General features: G+C 35.5%; 1 protein-coding gene across 20 annotated transcripts; it reads right to left on the bottom strand.

Moving 5' to 3' along the window:
- Positions 1-911: 911 nt before the first annotated feature.
- On the bottom strand, positions 912-26,267 carry LOC103711972 (myb family transcription factor). 20 transcript variants are annotated; one of them, XM_088707125.1, is made up of 12 exons: positions 26,017-26,264; positions 25,198-25,730; positions 23,777-25,116; positions 19,819-19,903; positions 18,249-18,360; positions 17,819-17,931; positions 14,574-14,671; positions 14,256-14,332; positions 4,750-4,824; positions 2,472-2,534; positions 1,148-1,289; positions 912-1,045 (listed from the first exon to the last, which is right to left on the bottom strand). In XM_088707125.1, the coding sequence occupies exons 3-11, from the start codon at positions 25,091-25,093 to the stop codon at positions 1,154-1,156; spliced, it is 2,076 nt and encodes a 691-aa protein (XP_088563251.1). In that variant the 5' UTR covers positions 25,094-25,116; positions 25,198-25,730; positions 26,017-26,264; the 3' UTR covers positions 912-1,045; positions 1,148-1,153. The 20 variants fall into 20 exon arrangements, 16 of the variants coding, with proteins under 16 accessions (XP_088563251.1, XP_088563249.1, XP_088563252.1 ...); XR_015971255.1 differs by adding an exon at positions 2,341-2,402 and having other exon boundaries at positions 995-1,045; positions 23,777-25,730; positions 26,017-26,267; XR_015971258.1 differs by lacking the exon at positions 14,574-14,671 and having other exon boundaries at positions 26,017-26,248.
- Between the last annotated feature and the right edge of the window lie 1,620 nt (positions 26,268-27,887).

Here is a 27,887-nt window from a genome sequence, read left to right as displayed (position 1 = left end):
ATTAGCTGACTCAAACTTGGCTCGTTTAAACAAAAAAAAAAAAAAAAAAGGAAAAGTACCAAAAGAATCACTCCAAGGCCGCATGCAATACAAGGATTGATGCTTTGCACTTGAATCCTATCTGAGTCGAACCTTGCCCCCTTCCTTCACATGGTGTGCCAGAAAAAAAATTTATAAAATAAAATAAAATCTTTATTTATTCTTTCTTTTCTATATCTATATATATAACGGAATTTTCACAAACTAATGTGTGTGTGTATATATATATATATATATATATATATATAGATAATAAATATTTTATTAAAAAAATAAGTTATTACCGACTAAAGAAAAATTATCGGGTGAGATAAATTCGAAAAGACTTCCCCGGACACCAGGATCATTCGAGGGAAAGAATAAAGCGCGTTTGCTGCGTCTGTTCAATAGCCGAAGACTTCGGTGCTCGTATCGAAGCTCAAGATTTGAACCGAGCTTAGAATAGAATAAGCTGAGAAAACAACCTTTATCGGACCAGACATGAACTTTGGATTAAATAATTTGGACATGAATTAAAAAAGACAGCAGAATCAAAGTTCGGACAATCATGAATACGTGCCAGCATCTGACACATTAACTCGTGCTAAGGGCCTTCTCATCGAATCTTACATGCCGAATAATATAATTGAGACCCACCTCGTGCCTACTTTTGTTCTCTTTTTCTTTTTCAAAAATCTGAGAAAAAAAATCAACGAAACGGAACAAATACGTACGATGAGACTTATTGGTCTTCAAAATTGTCTATAAACCTCGTGCCCTTGTCAATCCCACTTAAAAAAGTGAAAAAAAATAAGGTACAGTGCAAATGCTCTTTCCACCAATCTCCAACCAGGTTTTCACTAATTTGTAGATAAACAGAAACAGAAACAGGTAAAAAACAACAGTACCAAGCAGGCCCTTGCTATCCCATATACTTAAAATAGGCACCAGAATTGACATCAATATGCACCATCCCTTAAAATTAAGCCGAGGTCATTTCTTCTTGCCATTGAATTAGCTTCCAGTACTGCAGTTACAAAAATATTCTATCAAGTTTCTCTCAACTTGGAGAATGGGCCATAATCCTAACAAAACTTATAAACCAAAGGAAAAGAAAGAACAAAAATACTTGTCATCATTTTCTGTATTCAAGCATATCCGGGCAATAGCGTCTGAAGAGAACTTCCAGTTGCTTGATGAATGGCTTCTCCCGGTGCCCACCAATATGACGGATCATTTGGTTCCATCGTTTTCGACAAACTTCTCCAGGCCTGAGAATTAAAAAGCATTAATTAGAAGCCCGAATCTTACATTACATGGTGGAGGCAGCAATAACAGACACTAGAGATTAACAAAAGGCCACACTCCATGACTCTTAGGGCAATATAACAGTAAATCAATGACTATAATGTCACAATTTATCTAGTATAGAGTTTACTTGAAAGAAGTATTCTATGCAATTAACGTGATATTGGTAATGACACTTCTGCACCAGGCATCTGATGCTTCTCCAAATGGGAAACAACGTGAGGGTTATACCAGAGGAACTTCTGGTTGCAGCATGGTTATGTATTTGCCTATTCTTAAGAGAACAGGAAACTACATTTAGAAGGATGGTGTACAAACATGATATAAACTTGGTTCAAGCCAACCAGATTAAAGGTATTCTGTTGAACAATTTCTAGATTTTGCACAATAAAAAACAAAGTATACACAACTAGCATGCAGAAGGGTTGTCCATCGGTGTTCAGGGAATGAAACAGGCATGCAGCTAAAATAACAAATTTAAGCCTTTAGGAAGGAAATAAAGAACATCAAGTTCATATTGAAGCTGGGATGCAAATAACAGAAGTTAAAAAAACCTATTAACCTTTTGCCTCATTGTGATCCTAACATTACCAACAAGACAATCACTTCTTATAATTTGTTTATGTACAAGTGGAAGTAAAAGAAAAAAAAAATCTTTTATACATTTCCATACAGTATTCTTCAAATATAAAAAGCAAGAACAGCTCATATCATTTTTTTTTTATTTTAGAAAAAAATGCAAATGACACAAGCAGGAAATCTCTTTTCCTATTAAAATCCATGTTAACTTATTGATGTTCTTCTCTAAGGTTGTCTCTCTAAGCAATCTAAACTTATTTCTGGATTTGCTGTTTGCAGCTGGTGCAAACTGGGTTCCTCCAATGTGTTTCAGCATTTGGGTGGGTCTCTGGTAACTGTCTCTGCTAAAAATAACAAGTGCCCAAGCAGTGAAATGAAAATGCGGTACTTCAACAGAACAGATCATGCCTGCTATATATGAATATGTGCAATTACCTCGGTAGACCTCAATTCCACTGTAAAAGTGTCTGGGAACAACCCAATCAAATTGTGTATAGCTGTAGAGGATTTATTTTTAATGGTTATTCATATTTAAGGGTTGTGAGAACATATTAAAACATATATACCTATGCTCGAGAAGATTATCCCAGTCAACATCTTCTACACAACAAGCATCCGCGTCTTGAAGCCTGCATCCACAAGGAGAGTAGTGCAAAAACATAAGAGTATTGTCGGGCAAAGGATCCTCATCCATACAAGATGATGAACTACTGTAAGACAGTTATGTCCTGGTGTGACATCTATGGTATGAATAGAACAATGTTACTATGTTCATGTCAAGATCAATTCAACTAGAGAACTTCTATAATTTGGGGAATAAGGGAGTCCCATATAAAAGGCCAAAATATATTAAAATATTAGGAGGATATTATACAAAAAATGAGTAAGAAAATATTTAGAATAAAATAGAATTACTTACAAGGTTAACTAAAGATAAAAAAAAATATATGTATGGTTTTCCTCATGGAAGATAAAATCCAGAAGGACAATTTGATGTGGAAAAAAATCATAAAAAAGGTCTGCCATTATTCCAAAACTTCCAATATATAGGTTGGAATGGACTATAGTAGTCATGTTTCTTATGTCCACTTTAAATCAAAAAGTAAAATTAATCCAAAGAGCATTGAACAGAGTCATATGATGTTCTGTTTCACTTGTTCTGAAAGCAGGCAGCTCTCATGGGTATGTAATACTTGGGAACCAACGGGGGAATTCACTATGATCAATGCAAGGTTTTAAAATCTGGACTGTGTATCAAACTGAAAAAGTTACTGGGTTGGGTCACTGGATCAACAATTTGGGTTAACCTGCAGCGAACTATAATGTCATCATGACAAAACAAATAAATTAACTTCAATTAATTATAGACATAAATATAATAAAGTTATAAATACATTATAAGAATAATATTTAAAATTTTTAAAATTCTGCAGCACTTGCACAACAACATTCAACCACTCTTTAAAATCATATGACATCACAATAGCTCAAGAAATCATTGGTATGGTCATATGCAATACAAGTTTTAACAAACAAAATAATTGAGTTTTACATTTTCAAAAAAAAAAAGAAACGTGATTTCTACCCTAAATCCCATCTTAGATTTCTTATTGACTCCACATAAACCAATTCCATTACGTGAAGGGATTTACATGCCATTAGGGATTACGGATGATATCATGTCCTATCAAATTTTAGCAAAGCTTTTGTGTAAGTACCAAGTCCGTCACGGACAGAAGAGGAAGAAAGGAGTTAGGTGGGATGGAAGAGAATAAAAAAATGAGTTTACATTTTTGACTTGGGGGTTAAGGGGACAAGGTTTGAGGATTTAGGAGATGGCCTGTTGGGATGACTACAAATGTACTTTCATCTATAATGCTTGACCACGATGATCATCCATGAAGGATACCTTACTGGCCCAGACACCACATGATGCAGTTTAGGGAAAAGGGAGGTGAGAGGAGGGGCATATAGCTCAAATGCTGACCTTGTTGAGGGACAGCTGCATAAGGTCTGATCTTGTGGAGAACGAAGAACACTAAACACCAGAGTCTCATCTTGTAGACAGTGCAGAACATTGGGGATTGGGGAGTACAGAGTATAGTAGATATTTTTTACACACAGACATGGCTGGTTGTTATTAATAACTGGGATGGTTTGTTCCGGTCACCGGTCAAATAGGCCGTTCAAGCGGTTGTCATGAAATCAAAAGATTTTTTCATTGAATTGTTTGGGGGCCCATCCGGATCATTACTTGGTCAATTGATGCTTTGACCAGTTCAACCATCTGGTACAATGCCACTCTTTTAAACAGGAATCAATATTAGATCTTTTATAGTAGTACAAATATAGCTAAAATATTCACCATAAACATTTACTAACAATATGAAAAATATATAATGGCTAACAAGTTTCGATCAACAAAAAAAATGAGCTTTTTAACTTCAGAAAAATTATAAAAATAGATCATAAAAATCAAGATATTGCTCTCAAAAGTCTCTTCTCCATGCATATTATAATCAAAAGGGCATCGGTCAGAATAACAACCACATTAGTTGACAAATCAACCTTGACCAAGGATCGCCGAACCGGTACTGGTAGGCGTACCGGTCGGCCACCGAACCGGTTCGAACTGGTACTGAACCGGTACCACTGGTTCGGTCTGGTTCATGTATCCAAAAGCCCAAAAAAATTTGGTTTAGCCGGCACCCGCCAGTACAGGCCAGTTCCGTTTTTTAACACCGAACTGAACTGATCAAAGACCGGTTCGGTACGGGCTGAACTGGCCGGTATGGACCTGTTCAACATTCTTTGTCCCCGATTACTTAAAATTGAGAGCCTTACGCATCCAACAAGCGGTAATCATCTACATCAGACCAGATGCCTTTCTTGACCAAAGATGATGTTAGCTGGTTATACCTGCAAAATCCAGCAAAATTAAATTCATCAATATGACAGATAATCCGTATTAAGCAGAATGTTTCCTAGTAACTACAAACCAAACACATTGATACACTTAAAGTTATAAAGAAACTATTATTAATTTGAGATTGACGATTCTCTACGCATTGTATCATAGTTTACATACACCATAACCATAAACATCTAGCCTTTTTTCAACTATTTGGGGTCGACTTTCTAGATCCTTATTTGCCAAATAGTCCTATTTAGAGCCACCTCTAACATTATTTCAAGTTTCTCGCAAAGCGCAAAACGGTCCCGGTTGGTCACTTTGGAAGGTATCTCAGGTGATCTTTGAACCCTGGCTGACCATATTCTTCCTCACAACCTCCATCCATATCACCTTAGGTCTTTCCCTTCTTTTCTTACCATCTTCAACATAAACCAAAGTATCTCTCCTTACTAGAGCCTCAAATTTTCACGATAAAATATCATACCATCTAATCAATTTTCCGTTACTTGGTTCATAATCTGTGCAACTCCTATAGCACCTCTAATATATTTATTTTTATTTTATCTTTTCTACTTTTTATGTACTTTCTTTATTGCTCAGCACTCTGAGCCATGCAACATGGGGGGCCTAACTGTTGTACTATAAAATATTCCTTACAATCTCCAAGGTATGCGACTATCATATAATATTTCAAATGCACCTCTCCACTTCATCCAACTAGATCTAGGTCTATTACATATGTCTTCATCTATCTCCCCATTATTTGTACAATAGATCCTAAATAATGAAGCCGGCCACTTTGAGGTATGTCTTGGTCATCAATCTTAACTGGTATCACATCTTTATTTCCATTCTTACTAAATTTACATTTCATATACTCCATCTTTGTTCTACTAATCTTTAAACCTTCTAAAGTTTTCCTCTATAAGTCCAATGCAATGTTTAATATAGTTCTCTTTTCATCAATCAACACTAATCGTCTGCAAATAACATACACTGTTGTATATCATCTTAAATGTTAGAAGTAATTTTATCCATAATTAGTACAAAAAGATATGGGTTGGTGCTTATCCTCGATACAAGCCTATGGTAATTGGAAATAAACTTGTCATAGCGTAGCAACTTCTAGCACTTGTTAATGCCCCAACATACATGTCCTCAATTATTTCAACATATCATTTATATCCACCATTCCTTAAAGCCCACCAAATTACTTTTCTTGGTATCCTATCATAAACTTTTCCAAATCAATGAGAACAATACATAGACTTTTTCATTTTTCTCTATATTTTCTATCAATTGTCTAAGTAAAAAAGATAGCTTCCATTGTTGATCATTCATGTATAACTCCTAATTAGTTATCTAAAATAGTTGTTATTTTTCTCAATCTTTTCCTTAATTTCATAGAGTGACTGATAAGCTTAATTTCCAGATAATTAGAACAATTTTGTACATCACCTTTATTGTTATAGTTAGGTATTACAATACTTCTCCACTCATCTGGCATTTTTTCCATTTTCAAGATTTCATTAAATAAGTTACCCAATTTAACCCAGTATCCCCCATAACTTTTCAAACCTCAACAGGTATTTCATTTGGTTCTAATTCCTTACCATTTTTTGCAATTTTTTCAAAGCTATCTCCACTTAACTTTTATGAATCATCCAAATAAAACCTTGACACCCTATTTTGGTTCTTCAATAAAAAATTCTTTAGTAGAATCCTAATTTACAATTTTTCAAAAGAACATCTCCTTCTTTAATTTTAGATGTTTCATAAATTTCATTCTCACCCTCTTTCGGACCCAATCTATCATATAAATTATCATATGCCACACATTTAGCCTTACTAGAATTTTTGCATGTTTTTTAGCCTCCTGTATCTTATAAAATCCTTGCCATTATTTTCTTTGTTATTTTAAAACGAACTCATTTTATTCTAATTTTACCTCTTGCACTTCATTATTCCTAAACTAGGTTTCTTTATTTTTATATCTTTTCCCTTTTGACTCTCCTAGAATATCTTTAGCTATCCCCTTAATATAATTGACCATTTGATCCCGCATTTTATTTGGGCTAATAGCCCTTACGTTTCAATTTCTCTCCTTTAATAATTTATTCCTAAAAGACAACATTTCTCCTTTCAAATTCCACCATCTTTGGATATTTATTACTTTATTTTCTTTACTTATTGTATTTAATATATAAATATAAGATTAATAACCTAAATTTTGTAGTTAACTCTCTCCTGATATCACCTTACAATCCTTACATATCGATCTTTCTCATCTCTTGATGAAAAAGTTATCTATCTATGAGTTCTCATCTCTTCTTAATATGTTTTTGCAAGTACTAAATTATAAGCTAATGAAAACTCAAGAATTGAATCTCCTAATAAATTTCTATCCCCAAAACCAAATCCTCTATGCACTCTCATATCCCATATTGTTCTTCGCTATGCCTATGTAATTCACCGCCTACAAGTATCCTTTCTCTTTCAAGAATACCTTAAATCAATCCATCCATTTCTTCTCAAAGTTGTTGCTTAATCCTCCTCTAAGCCTACTTGTAGTGCATAAATACTACCTACATTAATAATCTTCTCATCTAAAACTAATTTAATAGCTATTAGTATATCACTCATTCTTTTTATATCTAAATTTTTATCTTTTATTTCCTTAACCACTACTATTCCTACACCAATTTTATTATTATCCTTACCTACGTATAATAGTTTATAACCATCCCCGATATCCTTGGATTTACAATCTTTTCATGAAGTTTCTTGTAAGCAAGTGATATTGATTTTCCTACGCGTCATTGTATCCACCAATTCTCTGGTCTTCATGATCAAAGTTCCAACAGTCCAAGTAGAAAGCTAGTTCTCATCTTCTATATGGTTACCTTACATGATAAAATTTCTCATATCTCTACGACTCCAATTACCCGTCATTGTACTGGATTACTATAAGAATCAAGGTTTGTCATCTTAGGACTGAAACCCATATTGGTACCATCGTGGAAAAGTATTGGTATGCCTGGGGTCAATTTGGCATATCGACACTTAGCATGCCCCTGATATCACATACCAGTTCGGTAACGGTACGGTATGGTATGCCTAATACGCACTAATATCAAACGATACGGTGTACCATGATTAGAATACTAATCCTAAATATTCAAATCAAGGTTTGTCGTCTCGGTACCAAACCCCATAGCGGTACAATCATAGTAAAGTATCGATATGCCTAGAGGTTGATTTGGTATACCGACACTCGATAAACCCCGAGTACCACGTACAGGTTTGGTAATGGTACAATATGGTATGTCTAGTACACACTGGTATCGAACAGTATAGCATACCATGATTAGAATACTAATCCTAAACTCTTGCTTGCCACAACCAAAATACATTATAGCAGGCAAGGTTTTAAAACCCGTGGGATAGGGGTATCCCGATTTTCTCATGGAATAGGGTGTGTCGTCATCTTGTCCTATCCCGAAACTTGGGACAAGGGATGTCCCAAGATGTGTCAATCGAGATGCTGAGATGATGGCGGCATAATTCTGTCCTGACATTCAATAGCTCATCCTGGTATCCCACGAGACATCCCACTAGAATTTGAGACCATTGCTCGTTTGTCACTCTAATTGAATCACATTCTAGCGGGCCATTTATGGACAAAGACCTAACCATCCTTCAGGGTCACACAATAGCGAGTCACTGATGGACAACAATCTTACGCAATTTGCTCCATTTCTCACTGCAATCGGGTCAAGTTGTGGCGCATTGCAAAAAAGAGAGGACGTCCTAACATTCATGCATCTCAAATTAGGATCCATTTCATAATTATTGGCATATTTCTACTACCAGTTGTCAACCTGATGCCAACCCTCCACCTTTTTATCCAACTTGGAACTAGCCACGATGATGTCGTATCATAGTTATAATGATTGCATTAATTTCAAGTATACATGTTTGATTCAAGAAACAGAAGACTTGGTATGAGCTTCTAACTCACTCATCAAATCCACTCAAATGCCCATTCAAATTCTAACTTGACTCAAGTAACTCAAAGGTATCTCATATTGCATACAAAGAACTATATTCTTATACAATTATACCTAATATTATATCATAATATTTATAATCATAACCATCAAGCATCCTCCAATCCAGTGATTTGAGCCATTGAACTGGATCAAACTAGACTAGAGCACAAGTCATAGGTCCCCAATTCAACCACGGGTTAACCGCATGTTGACGGAAAAAAAAAGTACCCCAAACTCCTCTTTATCTGATTCACATTCCTGTAATTTCCTTATCATCCCTAGTGCCCACCATCCTCCCCGTCTCCAATCCATGTACTGCCCCTCTCTCACCATTGCCATTGAACGGTTGAAGACGCCCCTATCCTGATTTGGGTTGACAAGAGCAGACTGTCTAGGTCTCTAAACACTGCTCCAAACTAACTAGGTTCTACTTATGCAGAATCGTTCAACAAGCATTCCTACTTAAATTAATTAAGAATAAATTGATGCAAATTAGAATGCCCATGCATTCTATTGAAATTAATGACAAAGTGATGGATATTAATGTCTTATGAATTAATTAAAATTTTATTTCTTGAGTCCTACATTTCATTATCGTGCAAGATTAAATCAAGGTTTCGAGTACCGATCAATTTTGGTCCTTATCAATGAAGGATTGGCGCTTGGACTCGGTATACTCATGCATGCCAGGTTCTAGGCAAACTTGGCTGAACTAAGGTGTATTGCTCGATTCAATTGGTAGACATACTGACAGCTAGCTATAGGTATTGAGTCAACAAAGGCCCAACTTTCTTTCCTTCCTTCAACCCAAGATAGCCAACCACGTGCGCACTCACTTGAATTTTTTTCAATAACGCAGGCTAAGAAATCATCATATATTGAAAAAACTTGCTAAAATGCTCTGCTCAGTTTATTCTCAAATATGTTGTAGTTTTAACACCAACCTACTTTCCAATTTTCTTATTGTTAATATTAATTTCTGCATAAAATAATTAGTAGAAATAAAATAAAAGTTATTTCTGAAAAAAAATGTAGCATGCTTGCAGAATAGATGTGCACATGCTACTATAGTATGCTCCCGTTGCATTAATTTTGGGCGCATGAGGGATTATTTGAATCTATGCCCTGAATTTTGTAATTTTAGAACCAACCAAATCAAAACTAACCCTAAACTAACCTTATCCCCAATTGCATTTGTATAAAAAAAAACAAAAATGTCCCGGCTGTTGTCTTGACACCAACTACCATACCATGTTTGCATCATACCGATACTGGCATGAAGATTTTAAATGGTGGACTAAGTACAATCTTAGATGATTCAATTTATTGGAGGAACAAGATAAAGTCAAAGTTGTTGGCTTGTTGAGATCAGAATTTGAGAAGAAAACAAGCAAAATGTTTTCTTTCTATCAAATTGCGAGTTGAAAACTAACATTTTTATTGGATAGACATACATGTGCTGATGCATGTTGATCCAATAAAAATGTTAGCTTTTCAAATTGCAATGTTAATAAATACATATTTGACAAATTAAATAAAGTAATAGAACAACAAAATGATTTCTTACCTATAATTTTATATGCTTTCTGAAATGAATTCTAAAAATTATGCTACAAAATTTCAAATTAAGAACCGTAAAACGTACAATCCTGCTTGAAGAGTTTTATAAAAATTGCAAATACTAGAATACCATAACCATTCAGCCTTTTCCCAAATATCTGAGGTTAGCTTTATGGGTCCTCATTTGCCAAGTATTCTTAGTTAGGGCCACCTTTGAGGGTGCAAATGCTTGAATACAGACTGAAAAGACAAGCAAAATGAATCAAATATGTACCTTAAAATAAGACAACATTCTTCGAACATGCTTACCTGAACACCCTGAACACCAAGTGAACATCTTTTGTCTAACCTGATTATAGATGGGCTAAAGTATTTTGAACTCTTGCAGTTCCTAAAATCCCAATTGAATCTCACTTTCCTTGACCCAACTCTTAATTACCTAGAGGATTAGATTTGCTATTAAATCCCCAACTAGGCATATGCTTTTGGTATTCTTCTCTGGAGAAGAAAACAACGTTATGTCAATGAAGTTTTAAATTAACAAATCAAACTCAATGAATATATGGTATGGATTATACTGGAGGGGAAAGCAAGTAGTGATTAAAATGGATCGATATACAAACCAAATACCGTTGGATTAGGGATGCCAATTAAAATTAGATCCATAGAGAATCATTATTCCCATCAAAAGAGCCATGTAAAGGAATAGTTATACTCTTTGTATTTTATGTTGCAGACTGCCAGAGAGCAACTAGGCCTTCTTATGATCTACATTATAGAAATTTTTTTTATGCTTTAGAAAAAAGACCTCTTGAATCAGTTCTTCTCAATTTGTCCCCTTGATTAAGAGAAACAAATTAACCAAAAGTGGGATGTCATTCACCATTTCAAGGAGCAAAAGCAATGAGGTGATAGAATCAACTCACTGGTTCCCTCTAAAATTTCACACATTTACATTCATTTTCTCAGTAATTTTCAGACCATTGCCACATTTGAAATCCATTCAATAATATATTTCCATACTTAAAAAATACTTATTAGTTAGACCTTTGTGTTTAGTACACATCACTTTCTATGTGAATCATTTTTTACTCACTTTAAGATCCCACAATTCAATGAAAATGGCTTATAAAACTTGATCCACCGAGACCTAAAGGCTCTATGTTTTCCAAAGGAAAACAAATATTCCTGTCCAATAGAATTATGGCAAAGAATGCAGCTTGTTGATGGGCCTAAAAACTGCATGGAGAAGTTCAAGGAGAATATGAGGCCAGTTCAGTTTGGGTGTATAGGCTTGAGGTTATTGTGAGTGGTTCCAAAGATGGTGATGAACCTCTTGCTCTTACTTGTTGAGACTGCTCAAATTGGATGGTCCCCAACCTTGAACCTGTTCTCATGGTTATGGTGTTTAGTTCTTACTCTTCAAGACCAACTTGGATGAAAGCAAAATAGTATCATGGATTTGCTATAGGATTTTGTGTTGGATGTTCTGGGAGCTATGGAATAGGAAACAGGGGATTGACAATAGCAAAATGAGAGAGAATGCTAATGGGAAATAAAGTTAAATTATGGGTTTACTTTATTTTGTTTGTTAAAAAAATAGGCTGAGTGTGGAATAGGGACACAAGGATTGAAAGAAGCAAAACGAGAGAAAAAGCTAAGGGAAAATAAAGATAAATTGGACGTGTTGGGGTTATGGAACAGGAAATGAGAGATTGAACAAGCAAAACAAGAGAGAAGGCTAATGGAATATAAATTTAAATTACCGGATTACTGACAAATGATGAAGAAGGCTTTGGAAAACAAGGAGGTTAGAGCATGAAGTTTTATTTGTTAACTTAAGACACTAAAACAGAAACATGCAAAGAGACTATTTGCCAGAGGACGTTGACATCAGATCACCAAAGTTGCCTAGGTAGCGCCCAGGCTGAAGAAGTCAGCGAGCCACAGTGAAGAAGAGATAAAAATCCTTTCTTTATTGTATGGCATAAAAAAAAATATCATGACATAGGAGTACCCTTTAGAATTTTTTTAATCCCGAAGAAAAAAGAGCATTAGAAATCAAAGTTTTTTTATAGCTCTAGGAGTACAAGATATAAAAGCACTCCTAGGTAGATGAGTAGGGACTTCTACTATATCCAAAAAGGTTTATTTAATATTTCTTTTAAAAAAAACTTCAATGAAAAAGGAAATAAATAAGGAACATGCAGAATTTGGGTTCTGAGGGAAACCAAAATATAAAGATATCTAGAACTTATTAATGTCTTCAATAATTTCTTATACATCATATATCTAAATAAGATTTTAGCACCAACTCCACTCAAAAACAAAACTTCACAAGCCCAAAAATAGGCAAAAATTCAACAAAATAATTACTGCATAAACTACGACAGCACTGCCTATCCAAAACAATACTCCCACAATACATATGGTCGAGATAGGACTTGTGAGTTATAATAATATTATGCTTTGAAGGATAATTAACTATGCAAGCCCATAAAATAATTTATGGAGAAATTGCTTTCTGAAATGTATGGAGTCCCACATATGGCCACTTTGCATATAGAAAGAGGCATATGCTCCAGTGGAAGTGTTAATGATTTGTTGTATATGTAAAGATGATGAAGTACTATTAAATTGGCTGTTCATGTAGACCTTCACTGGATGCCTAACAATCTCAGGGAAACAGATTTATTGATTATCATTATACATGTAATAATGAAGTTCAAGAGAAACCGTCAACGAAATTGATTGTAAACCTTAAGGGCTTCACTGTAGGAATCTGAAAAGTTTCTGGAAAAAAAAAGACTTTTTAAAATCAGCAATTGCAATAATTTTAATGTTGGCTGAAAGGAGGTTAGGTGATGAATGCACCTTTTTGCCCCCCATCCCCCACCCTTTCTGGACTTTTGGAGATGCTGCACCAAACTTTCAACAGACCATTTCAAGGTTTCTAGTTTACTTTACATTGTACTTTCCAAATATCTTGTTTCTTATTTTTACATAACATCCTTTATATGTTTATCATCATCACTTTGGTAGACCATAAATTCCAGACTATATTTCCAAAGATTTAGAACTTTCTCACATAGACCAGTGAAAACTATCATTTATTTAAAGATCCCTGAAAGATCACTGTTTGCAAATTGACCCTCGTAATTACCTGGGTGAATGTGTTGCTGCAAATTCACCTCTAGATTTAAGAAAGGTCGCCCAGGAGGGACTATTCAATAATTATATCTATCAAATGGCTATCAACCAAAAGGCAATACTTTATATGATCATATTGTGCTTCAAAGGAAATGAAAATGGGAAGATTCTTGAACAAGGCATCAAAAAGGGAAGAACGTGCTTACAGAAGGTACATAGGAGGAGGAAAAACACCGGATGCACCCTTGGCTAATACTGACCAGAAGGGTAAATATGTCATTTACCCCTCATGTCTTAACTCCTAAGTTGATTAGGCATATATAGCAGAGATTGACATAAGGGTTTATATGAATGGTCTAACAATTCTACACTGGTGGATGCAATAAAAGATTTTCAAGTGTTTATATGTATGTTGAATATATTTCATGGGTGTTAGTATATGCAAAAACCTTCAAGATTCATCCTTAACCAACAATCCATCAAAACTGATATCCCAGACAAGTATAGAACTCTATAGGATGAACAATGAGAAATTGTTTATCCTAGCAAATTTGTTATTGAGTATGAACTGAATCTAGTTTACACAGACACGACATATATAACATTAAGTTGACCATTAATGTAGAATGAGTTAAATCACAAGTTCAAGTTGAACAACTTAATAACATACTAACCATTTTTCACAGACAGTTGGAGTGCTTCGAGTAGCCAACTTTTCACTGATTGCTTCCCAAGAGATATTGTCCCTCAACTGCCACACAAGAAATAAATCATTCAGGAACATGAAGATACTTGGGAAGGTATCAAGAAACAAATATCAGTGATATCAGATGAGCATATGCAAAAAAAAAGGAGAAAAAATCACATGATATGCACCCCCCCCCCCCCCCCCCCGCCCCTCCCCTCAAAAAATAAAAATAAAATAAAAAATGAAGAAGTAAAAAAAAGGGGAAAAAGAGGAATAACACAGGGCATGGAAAAGAAATACAAACCATGCCATGCATAGATTTTTTTTCTTGAAAGGCTTTCATCCGCAAATCCGTGTTCACTAAATTAAATAAAGTCTGATACTCATCCTGAGACCAACACCCTGTGTCATAATCAAAAAAAAAAAAAGAAAAAAAGAAGAAAGTGAATCTCAGTTAGAAAACTAAATATTTTGAGGACAAAAATTCCTCCTACATGAACAACTTAAGCATCACATAAAGCTGAGACAATACTCTATGCAGAAAAAAAGAACTACAATTACTACAATCATCAGAGCCGGCCCCCAACCCCCACAAAAAAAAGGAAAAGGAAAATTCAGTGTAATCACAAGCTACTATGTTCTGTTTTTCCTTCATTCTACCATAGTCTAACCATAGTAAATATTCATTAGATTTGTCCCATATATCATCTAACTAGTCTCGGCTTAACCAGCTTTGCATTCAAGAACCTCAAGCTTGAAAAACTCAAAGAACTTGGTGCTTATATTGAAAATTTTGATGTACGTCCAGTTCACCAAACAATGGCTAGAGTCATCACCCGAAGAGACATATATCTCCTTACGAAGTAGGAATTATTGCTCTTCATATAAGGTTGGCTACTCATGGTTCAAAATATTGTTATTATGATCAATCGCCAAGGCAATCGGATGTTGAATGAGCCTTGAGATACTTACGAAACCCTTGCCTTGACCACCATATATTATTGTATGCATAGAAATATGAAATGTAATATAAAGTACTGCATGCTTATTTTCTGCTTGTATGTGCGTTTAGTTGGACTTTCAATTTCTCATAAAATCTTTACTTGCAAACTTAACATTTTAGCAATGGGCATGCGTCTTACATTAGCTTCTAGGTTGCTACATGTTTATTGCCCTGTCACTCTAAGAATATCATCTTGTCGGCTTTGAAGTTTGATCAATGATTCAAATACCATGGGCCATTCCAGTTGTTCCATGGGATGGGATGGGACGTGTCGGGTCCTGACATTTGAGATAGTGGCAGTTCTGTCCTGTCCCATCTTGGTACCATCTAGTCTTGTCTCACCCTGGCACTTGGTATGGTACCCCGTCCTAACACTTGGGATGGTGGGATGCCCCACCATCACATTGAGACTTAAATCCTTGGCTTTGATGCACATTAACGGCCATAAAGGGTGTTAACTCCACTGACAGAATAAGAAATGTGACGTCCAACTCATCGCCCATGTATCTTTGTATATGTGTTGCATCTATCTATTTGCATGCACATATCTGAATTAAACAATAAAGATAGAAATACACCAACTATATCTACCCATCTATATATGTCCACATATGCAGAATATAATTATATTGTAGCAATATAATTATAACTGCCTTGATATATACACATGTATATATGTAGATATTGCCCACATATATATGTATGTAGTATGTAGTTGCATACACATGTATATGCACAAACTTACATAAATGCATGTGTCCATGTGTATACATGGAATCATGTATGTTTGTATGTCAAGTATCTCACAAACCTTTTTTTTTTGGGTGCATGCATGTGTGTGTAAATGATGCACGGGTGCTAATCAGGGGTAAGAAACATATGTTTAAATCCAAAGAAAACTCAGACTTCATTGAAAAATAATACAAATGACTTGAGTCAAAAAATTAAACAAGTGAACCCAAAAAGTATTTCATTCAAAACCATTAACAGGAGGTTCAGTCTTGTGCACAATAGACGATCAAGGAAAACCAACAATCTACAATTTCAGCTATGGTAACAAACTAACAATGATACATCAGTACTTGTATTATGATTTATTTACGGCCTTGGTGTATATTTTACAAATTATAATAGATTTTGAAGGTGTATTTATTTGTTGCTGAGAATTCATACAAGATGTTTGTTGTGTATGCCTTGAGTCATGTTAACATACTAGTTCACTGAAAAAGCCAGGTACCTGCTTGGACAATAAGCTGAGTCCATTGCCTTGGGACTTGGGGTCGCTTGCGTGATTTCACAACCACAGTCAAAGTAATTTGTCTACTTATTTGAACATTTCCTATTTAAGCAACCATAAGCTTCTTAACCATAGCCAGCAAGTCTTACCTATCTATATGGATAGGGGTTTATATTACAAACTATGGCAAGTATGGACATAATTTATATGACATCAACCATCAATTACTTGGTGCTGACTCAGACTGAGCCAACTAACATTTTCAAAGGGACCACCAGAATGACTAGGCGGACTGGCAATAAGAAAATTTACCTTATTGATCATGTTGTTTACTTTAAACAATGTAACCAAGGAAAAATCCAACAGAATTCCCTGAAAGTAGGAAATAGTCCATGCAAAAAGGAAGAAGGCATGGTTTGATATAGAGCATTTCATTTATCTCTAAGAAGAAAATCATGCTTATGTAAAATTTTTCAAAAATGCTTCAAGTAATTTAGCCAAATCAATTATAAGAATCTCAAATCTATGAAACCACAAATACGTGTACCCATACTATCTATCTTTGCATTTATGTATGTGCACATTGACAATTTACATGCCGGCGAACAGAGCTATCATAATCCAGTAAAAAAATTAAGGAAATGTAAAACCAAAATCTATAACTGTAAGATTTTAAATTGACTCTCATTATGGGCTTGTTTGGTTCGCGGGAAGCATTTTTCCTCTTAGGTATATGATTTCTGAAAAACAGATTCCTAGGAAGAGGATGCCTGGAAAAGTATTTTTGACATGTTTGGTTGACCATGACAAAGTGACAGATTTTCAGAGTGCTTATGTTTGGTTGACCATCCACTTTTCTGAAAAAGTTATGTGTAATTCCTATTACACCCTTAATAAAAATTAGGTCTTTAATGCCTCTTTAATGCTGAAAAGCCTTTTTGGAAAAAAATAAAAATGGAGTAATTTCCGGCTCATGGAAAAGTAACTTTTCCATGTTTCTCATGGGAAAGACTTTTCCATGAAATGTGGGAATCATATTTCCACGAGAATACAACTTTTCTATCTCTCTCCCTTGAAAGCTCCAACCAAACAAGAGGCATCTCATTACTTTCCCGTTGACCACACTTTTCTTCCTTCTTTTTCCGCAAACCAAAAGAGCCCTACGAAACTATTAAAAGACTTTGTACTTTACTAGAAATGCCACCCACTATATAGAGGCGTGCGCACACGAAAAAAAACATCCATGGTCAGTATCTCAGCACACAAAAAAACTTGAAAAGTCAACAAACTCAATCAGACAATTCAGTACCTTTTCTTAGATTAGGCGGTTTTATCCTTCGCCAAGCATCTTTTACATGAATCCTGTGTTTCCCAAGTTGCTCTGCTAGTTCTTTCCATTTTGATCCATGTTTCTGGTGGAACCTATACGTGGAAATTGACAAATTCAGGGTTAAGTCAATTATTGAGAGGTAAAACCTGAATCTCCCATTAAAACAACAGAGTAAAATAACCTAAATTTATAAAATGTCAGATTTTGCACTCTTATATATAATAAAAATGCAATCTACATTTACGAAAAAAAAGAGGGGTGTGTGCTAGCTTTTGCAGGTACTTGTTGCAGCATGTTAGACAATTTTTGGAACACTAGGAACCAAGCATGATACTTCCAAGCATGTCAATATAAACTACAAGAATATTGAAATTACATACTAATCCCCAAATGATAGCATGTAAAATACCTGCGGATTATCTGATAATCTTCTGGATCCCACTTACGCTCTTCACTTCGTTCAAGTAAAACATGTGCTCGATAACATATAGATTTGCGAGGCCTGTAAGGTATGCAGGATCCTGCAAATTATAACACTGAGTTATTAAAAAAATTATATGACATGAGCAAACATCATCCTGATTTTTACCAGTTAGCCCAGTACAAGCACTTGTACTTGCATGTACCTCCTAGCCATATATACATACATAGACATGCGCACTGATGCACATTCCCAAACACAAATGCACATATGCAGACATATATACATGCAAATATGTTACTTAGCACTTGCATAGTTGCACTTGCACTTGTCACTCAGTAGGAGATAGAGAAGTCTGCATTTCTAAAAACACATGCTCTCTCCCTATACGCACACACACACATAGAGAGAGAGAGAGGGACTACTCTCCTGTTAGGGCATTTTTTTTGTGAAAATCCCCTGGTTCAGGTGGGATCCAGCAAGATGAGTTGGAGAGAGTGAAGGGAGAGAGAGGGAGAGCAGGAGGTAGAGCTTTGGGAGGTTGCGGACCCAATCCCTGTGGGATTTTTTTTTTTTAAAAAAAAAAAGACCATGAGCTTGTGCTCACCTTCCCCCTCTCCTGCTTTCCCTTCCTTCTCTACTCCATCCTGCAGGATCCGGCGGGATCTGGCAGGATTTTCGCAAACAAGCCCTTAAGAGGCGAGACTATCTAGTCCCGTCGTTGTTTTAGCCACAAGATTTTAATGGTCCAGATTGCATAGCAACTTACTTAACTCTTGTTTTCTTGTTCCAAAAACATCCCTCTACAATCTCACACTATGATTGTATCTTTCTCTCTTCATGTTCTCACCTCACTTCCCTCATTGTCCTTTTCTACACCCCTTCTCCATCGCCACACCATCCTAGACCACTGGCTCCCTCATCAGATGCTGCCTTCCCCTTCTTCCTTCGCCGCCATTGTCCTCTATGCCCCTCCATTGTTGCACCATCCCTGCCCCATGCCTTCCTCACCAAGCCCCAGCTTTCTGTTTATCCTCCTACGCCTTTGTTTCCCATCTCTCAAATAAATAAAGGCCAAGCAAAACAAGAGCAAGAGCAAGATCTGTCATGAAGTTAGAAAGAATTGGAATTTGAGATTCTATCATAAGAAGAATCAAGATACTTCTTGGAATTAATGGAGATGGTGGTTGAGGGGAACGAATGAATGCAGTAGTATGCAGAAGATGTATCAATAATTTGTTGAGTTACAGAAGCAATCAAGAAAAAATTAAATTGGGCAAATTTGTAGATCCTTAGTCTACCATTCCTCTGGCTAAGTATGTCTTCAAAGTTACTAGGTTGACGCCCTACTTAATTATAGCTTTCCCAACATAGGCTACATGATGCAATTAACTAAAGGATTAAGATTTATAATTTCAAATATATGTGAAGATTTGAGAGGGCAGCAACGATGATACAGAAGACAAGATAATAAAAAGGAGTAGAAATGGGACCCAAATTCACATGGCTTGATGAGTGAAAAAGCAAATTGAAGTAACCAATTAATATGCAGGCTTACCAATTTCTTGCCAACAATTTCTGACTTGTCGATAACTTCTATAATTGAGAATCATATGCACACCATCCTTTCCCAGATGATATTTCTAAAAAAGCAAAAAGAAAAAAGAAAACCTATGAAACCTGGGATACAAGATATGAATGCAAGATGATAGGTAATTAAATCTTGAAAAGTATAACATTATACAGCTAGGATACGAAAACAAAATTATATGTATTATTTACATATGTATGTGATAAAACATCCATGAAACAAGATAGGCTAACAAAAGAACATAATCCATACTTTATACATTTTTTATGTGATATCATCAACTTCTGCAAACTCATCATAAAAATCCAACATCACCTTCCATACTCTGTACTCAAAAATCAGCATCACAAACTCCAAAATTAACCACTCACCATGAAAAGCTAAACATTTGTTGAAAAGAAAAAAAAGGGAAAAAAACTCTCCCCACTGTTAGGGATATTGGGGAAGTATATTGAGTATATTCGGGAAGTATACAGTTTTTTTAAAAAAAAATAACAAATAGGATACTTGACATAAATGTCGAAAACAAATCCTCGAAGTATTTGAGAAGTATCAGCATAGTTACAATATTCTCTGAATGATTCTCTTAATTCTTCTCCATAAATGAATCAATCTACCAACAGTCAAATTTTCTCAAATTATGCAAGGATTTTACAATTTATTCATGAGTCATTCATCAGTAATTAAGAAATCTTTGTGTTACAAACTAATGATACCATATCTTGCTGCTACTAGCAACATTTTTACTATTATTAGTTATTCTTGACTCTCCTATGCTTGCATTCAAGTAGAATACAGATATTTTAAGGAACTTAAATATTTTGTTTTGGTATCCTATTTTAGCAAATCCAAGCTCTTTCCAACCTTTTGACGAATTTGCCTGATTCTTTCCTAATTCCTAATCTCTGCCTTACTGAATTCTTCCTGAAGATCGAACTTATGACTTTGAGTATCAATACTTGATATGTATCAAATACATATATGATACAAACATAGTATGTAACTTGAAGTACCTATGCCTCCTAGAAAAAACTTAAATAACCTCAGGTGGTATTAGTTATTAGTTATATAAGAAAGAAAAAGAATATGATGATAAAAAAGAGATAGGATAGTACTTCGATGCAGCGGTCACAAATTACAATAATGGTTCCAACTTAGTTCAAATGTGTATCCAAAAAAAAAAAAGTCATACACAGTAACTTAACATCACCTTCCTTCTCTCCAAATGGATCAACTGAAATGGTTAATTTGGATAATTACTAAAATGCATAACTACCTTCTAAAATAGCTATAGATTGTCTCTATTCCAAATTTTTAATATATAATCTATTTTTTATAACTTTTAATTAATTTTATATCAAAATTTTAATTTAAAAAATGCATGCCCCATATTAGCCAATTTGGGTCAAGATGTGTGATGCATATCAGTCCAGGCCGATTTTAGTTTCCCGCACCCTGTACCGATATCGGGATGCCATCGGAACAATATTGAACTGGACTACCAGTGGTACCATAGCACGGCGATGGTATTTAAAACCTTGACCATAATGAACATTAATTGTAGGTCAAAAGTCACCAAATTTCTTGCGTAGGCTAGTCAATGAGTCTCCATATAAGGATGCAAGTGTTATTTAAAATTATAGAATTTTATTGGTTATTTTCCAATGAATTTCATTATGATTTGTCTCTCATCTTTAAAGTTAAACCTCTCCTCATTGAACTGCAAAGTTGTCCTTGCATTTCTTCTTTCCTTCTACTTTTGTAGCACATCACCTTAATTTTTGTAAACCCCTATTGTTAGTTGCATTGAATTGCTAAGAGAGCAGCAGTTTATATTCTTTTTCATGATGATGTTACTTCTGGGAATATCCTAGAAGAGCATCACATGTATCTTGTGTTCTTGCATCTTCCATCAGATGAACCATAAAAATTAAGATTTATCTACATGATTACAATCAAATTATGAGATGACAAAAATGTCTTATGAAGATCCCTTTATGAATATAGTCCAACTATTGGAGAAATGAAGAAGATATCACTTTCTATATTTCATCTTTGATAAATTTAAAACCTCAAGATCTTCAAAATTAAATCTAACCATCTAAAAGCTTCAAACTTGAAATACTAAGCGCAAGATCTGGACATTAATGAGTCCAGATTTCCTTGACAATAATGAATATGCCCAAGGAATAGGAAGCTTGGTTGCTCAAGCTAGGAGCAAGGGCAGGAGCAAGACTCTAGGATGGGAGAATCGACTTACTTAATGACTTTGGCTACTAAGCTATGGAAATCTATGCATCTTGATTTTTTTCTCAACTGCCACTATAGTTCATCTAGATTAGCAATGACAAGGCCAATGGACTAAAAGGAGCTTTCTCTATGATTTGATGAATTTGTGATGGCACATGGTGTATTTCATGTATGCACAATATATTGATGACAAACACTGCACAATCAGACTTCACAAGTCTAACAGACTGGATGGATCTGAACATAATATCTCATTAAATCAGATATAGCAAATCACACTAGTTGGAACAGCAGTAAAAGCAACATGTTTAATAGCTGATATACCTAGTTCTAAACTAAAATTGGGTCTAAACTAAAATCGGGTTGAACTAAGATCTCACGCATCCAATAAATGGGCCATAGAATGGGTTAGTTGGGCCACCTACTAATGCCATAAACATAGGTAATATTTTTTTCTTAGTTTTCTTTTAGTGTCAAATTGATGTAGCCAATACCAACTAGTTTGGGATTAAGGCTTAGTTGAGCTGAGTATTGATGTAATTATACACTAATATTAGTTGTTAATTTACAAGCTGTATAAAAGCTACAAAGTTATGATTTTGATAAGGTTATCTTAAGAGCCCTAGTTTTGTTATAGGTTGGTTCTAGAAAGCCCTAAAGTCATGAAACTTGTATTCAGGCTAGTTCAGTTCTTTTTCTTGTTAGAAATTATAAATATATACTGCACTTGGTGGAATCTATATTTTTTCTTTTCTTTTTGATTTGTGCCAGGGGTGCTGATATTTGACACTTATGCTCTCTTCTGTGGATTTCAAGGTTCTCTTCATCTCACCTTTTCCTTCATTTTCTACAGAGACTTGTCCCAAGCTGCACCAGGACAATAACATAGGCCAAACACAGCCTGTCAAGGTGGGCCTTCAATACAATTTGTGAAGGAGTAAAGACTAAAGATGTGCTAATGAAAGAAGACTTGGATGGAAGCAATGGCAAACAAGCCCTTGATACATCCCATTTTGGAAGACTGAGCCTTGAACCAAAATTGAAAATAAAGTAGTATTTATCCGGACATACTGACCCCAAATTAATGAAACAAATAATGATATTTAAGTCTATGAATGTGTATACGATCTGTATATTGCATGATCTGTAAGTAAGGTCCACCAGCGAATTATGTGAAATCACTAAAAAGACCCTAATCCGCCTATTCTGCAGCATTCTAAAAATCTGTATAACGAGCCGTTCATGCTCTCTCACAAAATCATGCATCATACAATTTCTTCAATCAAAAAAGATCAAAGCTTAGGACTTGTGATGAGATGTTTGAGGCTTAAATTTTTTAAGAAAAGGATTAGAAGATTGAGAAAACAAGAATTTTGAATTTTGAGGTAGTACTCTTCATATTAAATCTTAGAGAATGTGGATTGAAACTCACAGGGCCTTCATTCTTTATAGTAAAATTAACATCCTGTTAGCAAGTTTCTCACTAGGAGGGGTGTAACTTTGTACCCGCATAAAAAAAAAAAAAGTATTGAATGTCTAGAAAAAAGAATAACTAAAAGGGCAACAAAAAAGTACTTGGAAAAAAAATGATTAACTGTTAGATACTTGAATTCTAATCGCAATAATATGAAAAGAAGATTAGCTAAAGTTGTAGTTAAATTATAAGAGAACAGACCTCTACGTAATTTTCAACAGCAGCTTTGATTATTTTATCTTCCTCTGGAGTGAAGCGTTTGCCTTGCACTAATTGCATTTTGCCATCTTCTTCATGCTCCGTGTCGTTGCCAGGAGGAAACACCTCCACTGTACCTGAAAATCTAACCCTTCGATTTTTTTCCTTTGATCGAGAGGCCTTAGAATCACCAGCACGTCTCTCACCCATCATGTTAGATGTCTCCTCATTTTCTTTATCTTCTGCAAATCCAGCATTCATTTCATTCTTGGAGACTCCTTCTGAAAACAAATTTAAGCTTATGTTCTCTCCATCCCTCTTTTCCTTCTTCCTCTTTATTTTCTTATCACTTCTCAGTGTAGTAGATGGTCTCCCATCAGCACCATCATCTGCAGTCTTTGTATCCTCTGCACTCAATGCCTGCTTGACCCTCTTCCTTTTATCATTCTCAGCCATTTCAAATCCAGTACCATCCTTTGTCCTTTTCCTCTTCTTTCTTTTATCTCCATTTGAACCTTTACATGCTTCATCGCAAGTTGGCTCTTTATCATCTGCAATGGCATGTTTTCCATTATTTGATCCATTTATACCAGCTGCCAATGAAGATGTAGAAACCTCATTATAATTGTCCTCTTTCCTATTCCCCTTCTTCACATCCTCCACCATTGTTATACCAACCTCATGATTAGCATTCCTTGCTGGTTCTATCTTTTTGACATTTCCAGCCCTTTTCTGTCTATCATCAGTCACTTCATCAGTGGCATCCGTTTCAAAAGATTCTGAAAAGTTACCAACTTTCGCACTCCTATCCTTTTTCCGCTTCTTTTTCCTGTTTACTTGCACGTCAGTGCACACTTCATCCGCTTCCTTCTTCTTGTTTTCCCCTCTCTTCTGCCCCTTATCTGTTCCCTTGTCACCAATCTTCCCATCATTGTCATTCATACCATCAAGTCCTTTATGAAGGAAATCTGAGGAAGAGGAAATGCCATCCTCTTTTTCACTATTTCTCTTGTTCTTTTTGTTCTTTTCCTTCTTATGATCCTTCCTTAAATCCAATTCAACCTCTTCTTCATCCTTCTCCACATCAGTCCTGCTCTCCTGCCCATCAGAACCCCTTTCATGTATAAAAGTGTGACCGTCCTCATTCTTGAAACATCTATTCTTCTTCTTGCCACGCTTCTTTGAAGCTACTTTAACTTCCCCCAAGGCATTATCCTTAGTCACATCCCTAGCATCTTCTTCAATGCCTTCAGTTTGTTCAACGCAATTGCTCTTGTCTGCCTTCTTATCCTTCTTCTTTTTCTCTTTATGCTTCTCCATCTTTTGAAGCTGGTTCCTTTCCTCTTCTTGCAAAACCAGAAAAGATAAATTTCACAAAAATTTTCTCTCTCTCAGGTTGTTACACTAATCACAACGACAATTACCTGAAAAAAAGGAATATTCCGAATTAAGAAACAAACTTTCAGTTCAACCGACAGATTACTTGGATTTGGGTGCTCCCACAGAGAAAGAACCTCAGTACAGTGTACGCAGGTGTCCTCGCAATCATAACGGGTTTCAACTAAAGCAGTGAGGATTCTTGCAGAATTTTATGGGAGCTCTTTTGAACTTTAAAGAAGAGAAGAGAGGGGGGGGAATTGGGGGAGGAGAGGAAGAAGGAAACCAGTGGGAAAGGACGGAGGGGAGGGTGGCGAGGTGGGGCTGGAGAGGGGCGTGGTGCGGGTGATTAGAGCAGGTTCGCGAGGGGAGGCGGTGGTCAGAGGGGGCATCTAGAAGAGAGCTTGTCGGAGATGGCGGCGGCGGCGAGGGGGCCGAGGTGGGAATAGGTAGCTAGGGTTTCGAAGGAGGTGTGGAGCAGGAGAAGAGAGAGATAAAGATTTTCAATAAAATAAAATCTCTAAGAAACTTCTATGCAACCCGTATAATTTACTTGTTGGAACTCCATTACAGTAGACACCTACAAATTAAAACAAGAATGTAAGGGATAATCAAAATAACTTCACTCCTGAATTCCACTGAAATATTGAACCACTTATATTCCACAAATCATAGGAACTTGATGAGGGCCTTCAAGTGGTAGTCCAAGTCTCCGTGAGCATCAAAAACCCTCCAAAAGATTGAATATTTTCCCACTTTCCCACCACGCACCACCACGTGGATTAAAACCCCGAAAACCGCCCATAAATCATCAAAACTGATACAAAAACAGAAAAAAAAAAAACCAAGATTCAATATTCCACTACCTGATACAGCGCCGCCACGAACTTCTCTAGGGTTCACGGCTTCTTAGACCAAGATTCGAGAATCCAACATCAGTTGTATCTTGGATGCTCGTTGCCGATCGTCGATCGCCGGTCGGGAGGAGGGAAGGGGCGGGGAAGTGGGATTAGAAACCCCTCCAAGACTGCGAAGCGGACCGAAGGAAATTGAGAGGGAAGGGGCGGGGAAGTGGTTTTTGATAAACAACTGTTTATCAACTGAGAAGGTATGTAACAAAATAGCCATAAAGAATATTACCAGTATTATACAATAGAACATAATAAAATATAATACATATTAATACATAAATATATAATATAATATAATATAATATTATTATAATATAGTACTATAACATTATGTATTATAGAATAATAATTTAATATAATATTAAATTATTTAATATAACATATCAATATATTATGATATAATGTAATATAATATTATATTTATAGTATAATACAATAATAAATATGTAAAATATTATAATTATTAGTGTAAATTAATTTTTCATCCTTCTAATGACCATGTATCTCTCTAACAAATTTTCTAGCTAGGTGATAAAATTGGTTAAATAATTACTAATATTTTTATTTATTTATTTAGATCAGATTATTTGTCACTCACTCATTATTTTTCTTTTTATTTTATTTTATTTTATTTATTTATTTATTTATTATTTTATTTTATTGAAATATAGAAGGGTCGCCGGCCATGGGTGGTGGCCGGCATGGTGGCTGCCACTGTGGGCAGCCACGAGCTCCCAAAACAAAAAAAAAGAAAAAAAAAAGAAGAGGAAGAAGGAACAGAGGCGGCGGCGTTGAGAGGAAGAAGAAGATAGAGAGGGAGAGGGAGAGGATGGGTGAGAGAGGAAGAGGTAGGATGAGGGTTTTGGGGAAAAAAGTGAGATTTAAATAGGGGTATTTTGGTCCAAAAAATAGCTTCCCGACAATGCTGAAAACAACATTTTAGGAAAGCTCCAAATTGGAGCTTCTCCCCAAAAACTGTTTTCAGCTTCCCGCAAAAGCTGAAACAGCTTTCCGAAAATTTTACCAAGCACCATTTTTTATCTAAAAGTACTTTTGGAGGGCCAAAAAGTGCTTTTTGGCCCTCCAAAAGCTCCCCCAAACAGGGCCTATATTATAGAATTTTTTACATGAATAATCTTCTAAATATCAAATTTTGCATAAATACTTTTTCAAAAGTGATATATCACCGTAAAACACTTGTTTTATTATTTTATCATTCCTGTAACCCTTGCGATGAAATTCTGACATACATGTGAGGCTTGTGGCTTTTTATGTCGCTTCTTTTCACCTCCCAAATGCTGAGAGACCTGAACGTAACATACCATACCTCAGGTATCCATTTCTTCAAGAGACGTCAATCTGAGCTGTTTTGGATCAGACTGGACACAACTTGGTTTGTGATATAAGGCATGATTCAATCTTTTCACACTTTGGTTAGTCTTCGTACACTTTCTTATGCAAGCGAAAATTGTTTTTGCTGTTGGATCTGCCATAAGCACCACATCTCATCATAATTCATGTAGTTTATGTTAATCATAAATAATAACATGCTAAGATTTAGAATCACAACAATAGTGTATTCAAGTTTGCAAGATATACCTGCGGAAGACATATTGAATATGATTCTTCAATCACCTGGAATAGTAGCGCTGGATCTTCCCTTCCTTTCTTCTCACAAAAGATAGCCGTCAATGAGGCAAGCTATCAACCATATGGAGAGGAGAGGGGGACCTAGCCTTTATATAGGAAATATAAGGAAGCCTTCCCATTAAAGGCTCCAAAATCCTAATTGGGTTTTCTGGCTTACATACCAAAATTGCCACAAT

Source organism: Phoenix dactylifera, chromosome 11 (assembly GCF_051530095.1).
Source record: "Phoenix dactylifera cultivar Ajwa chromosome 11, Ajwa_hap1_PhDact_Kaust_v1.1, whole genome shotgun sequence".
Classification (NCBI taxonomy): Eukaryota; Viridiplantae; Streptophyta; class Magnoliopsida; order Arecales; family Arecaceae; genus Phoenix; species Phoenix dactylifera.
Note: the sequence above shows the minus strand (reverse complement) of the source record. Positions and strands in the feature narration are given on the sequence as shown.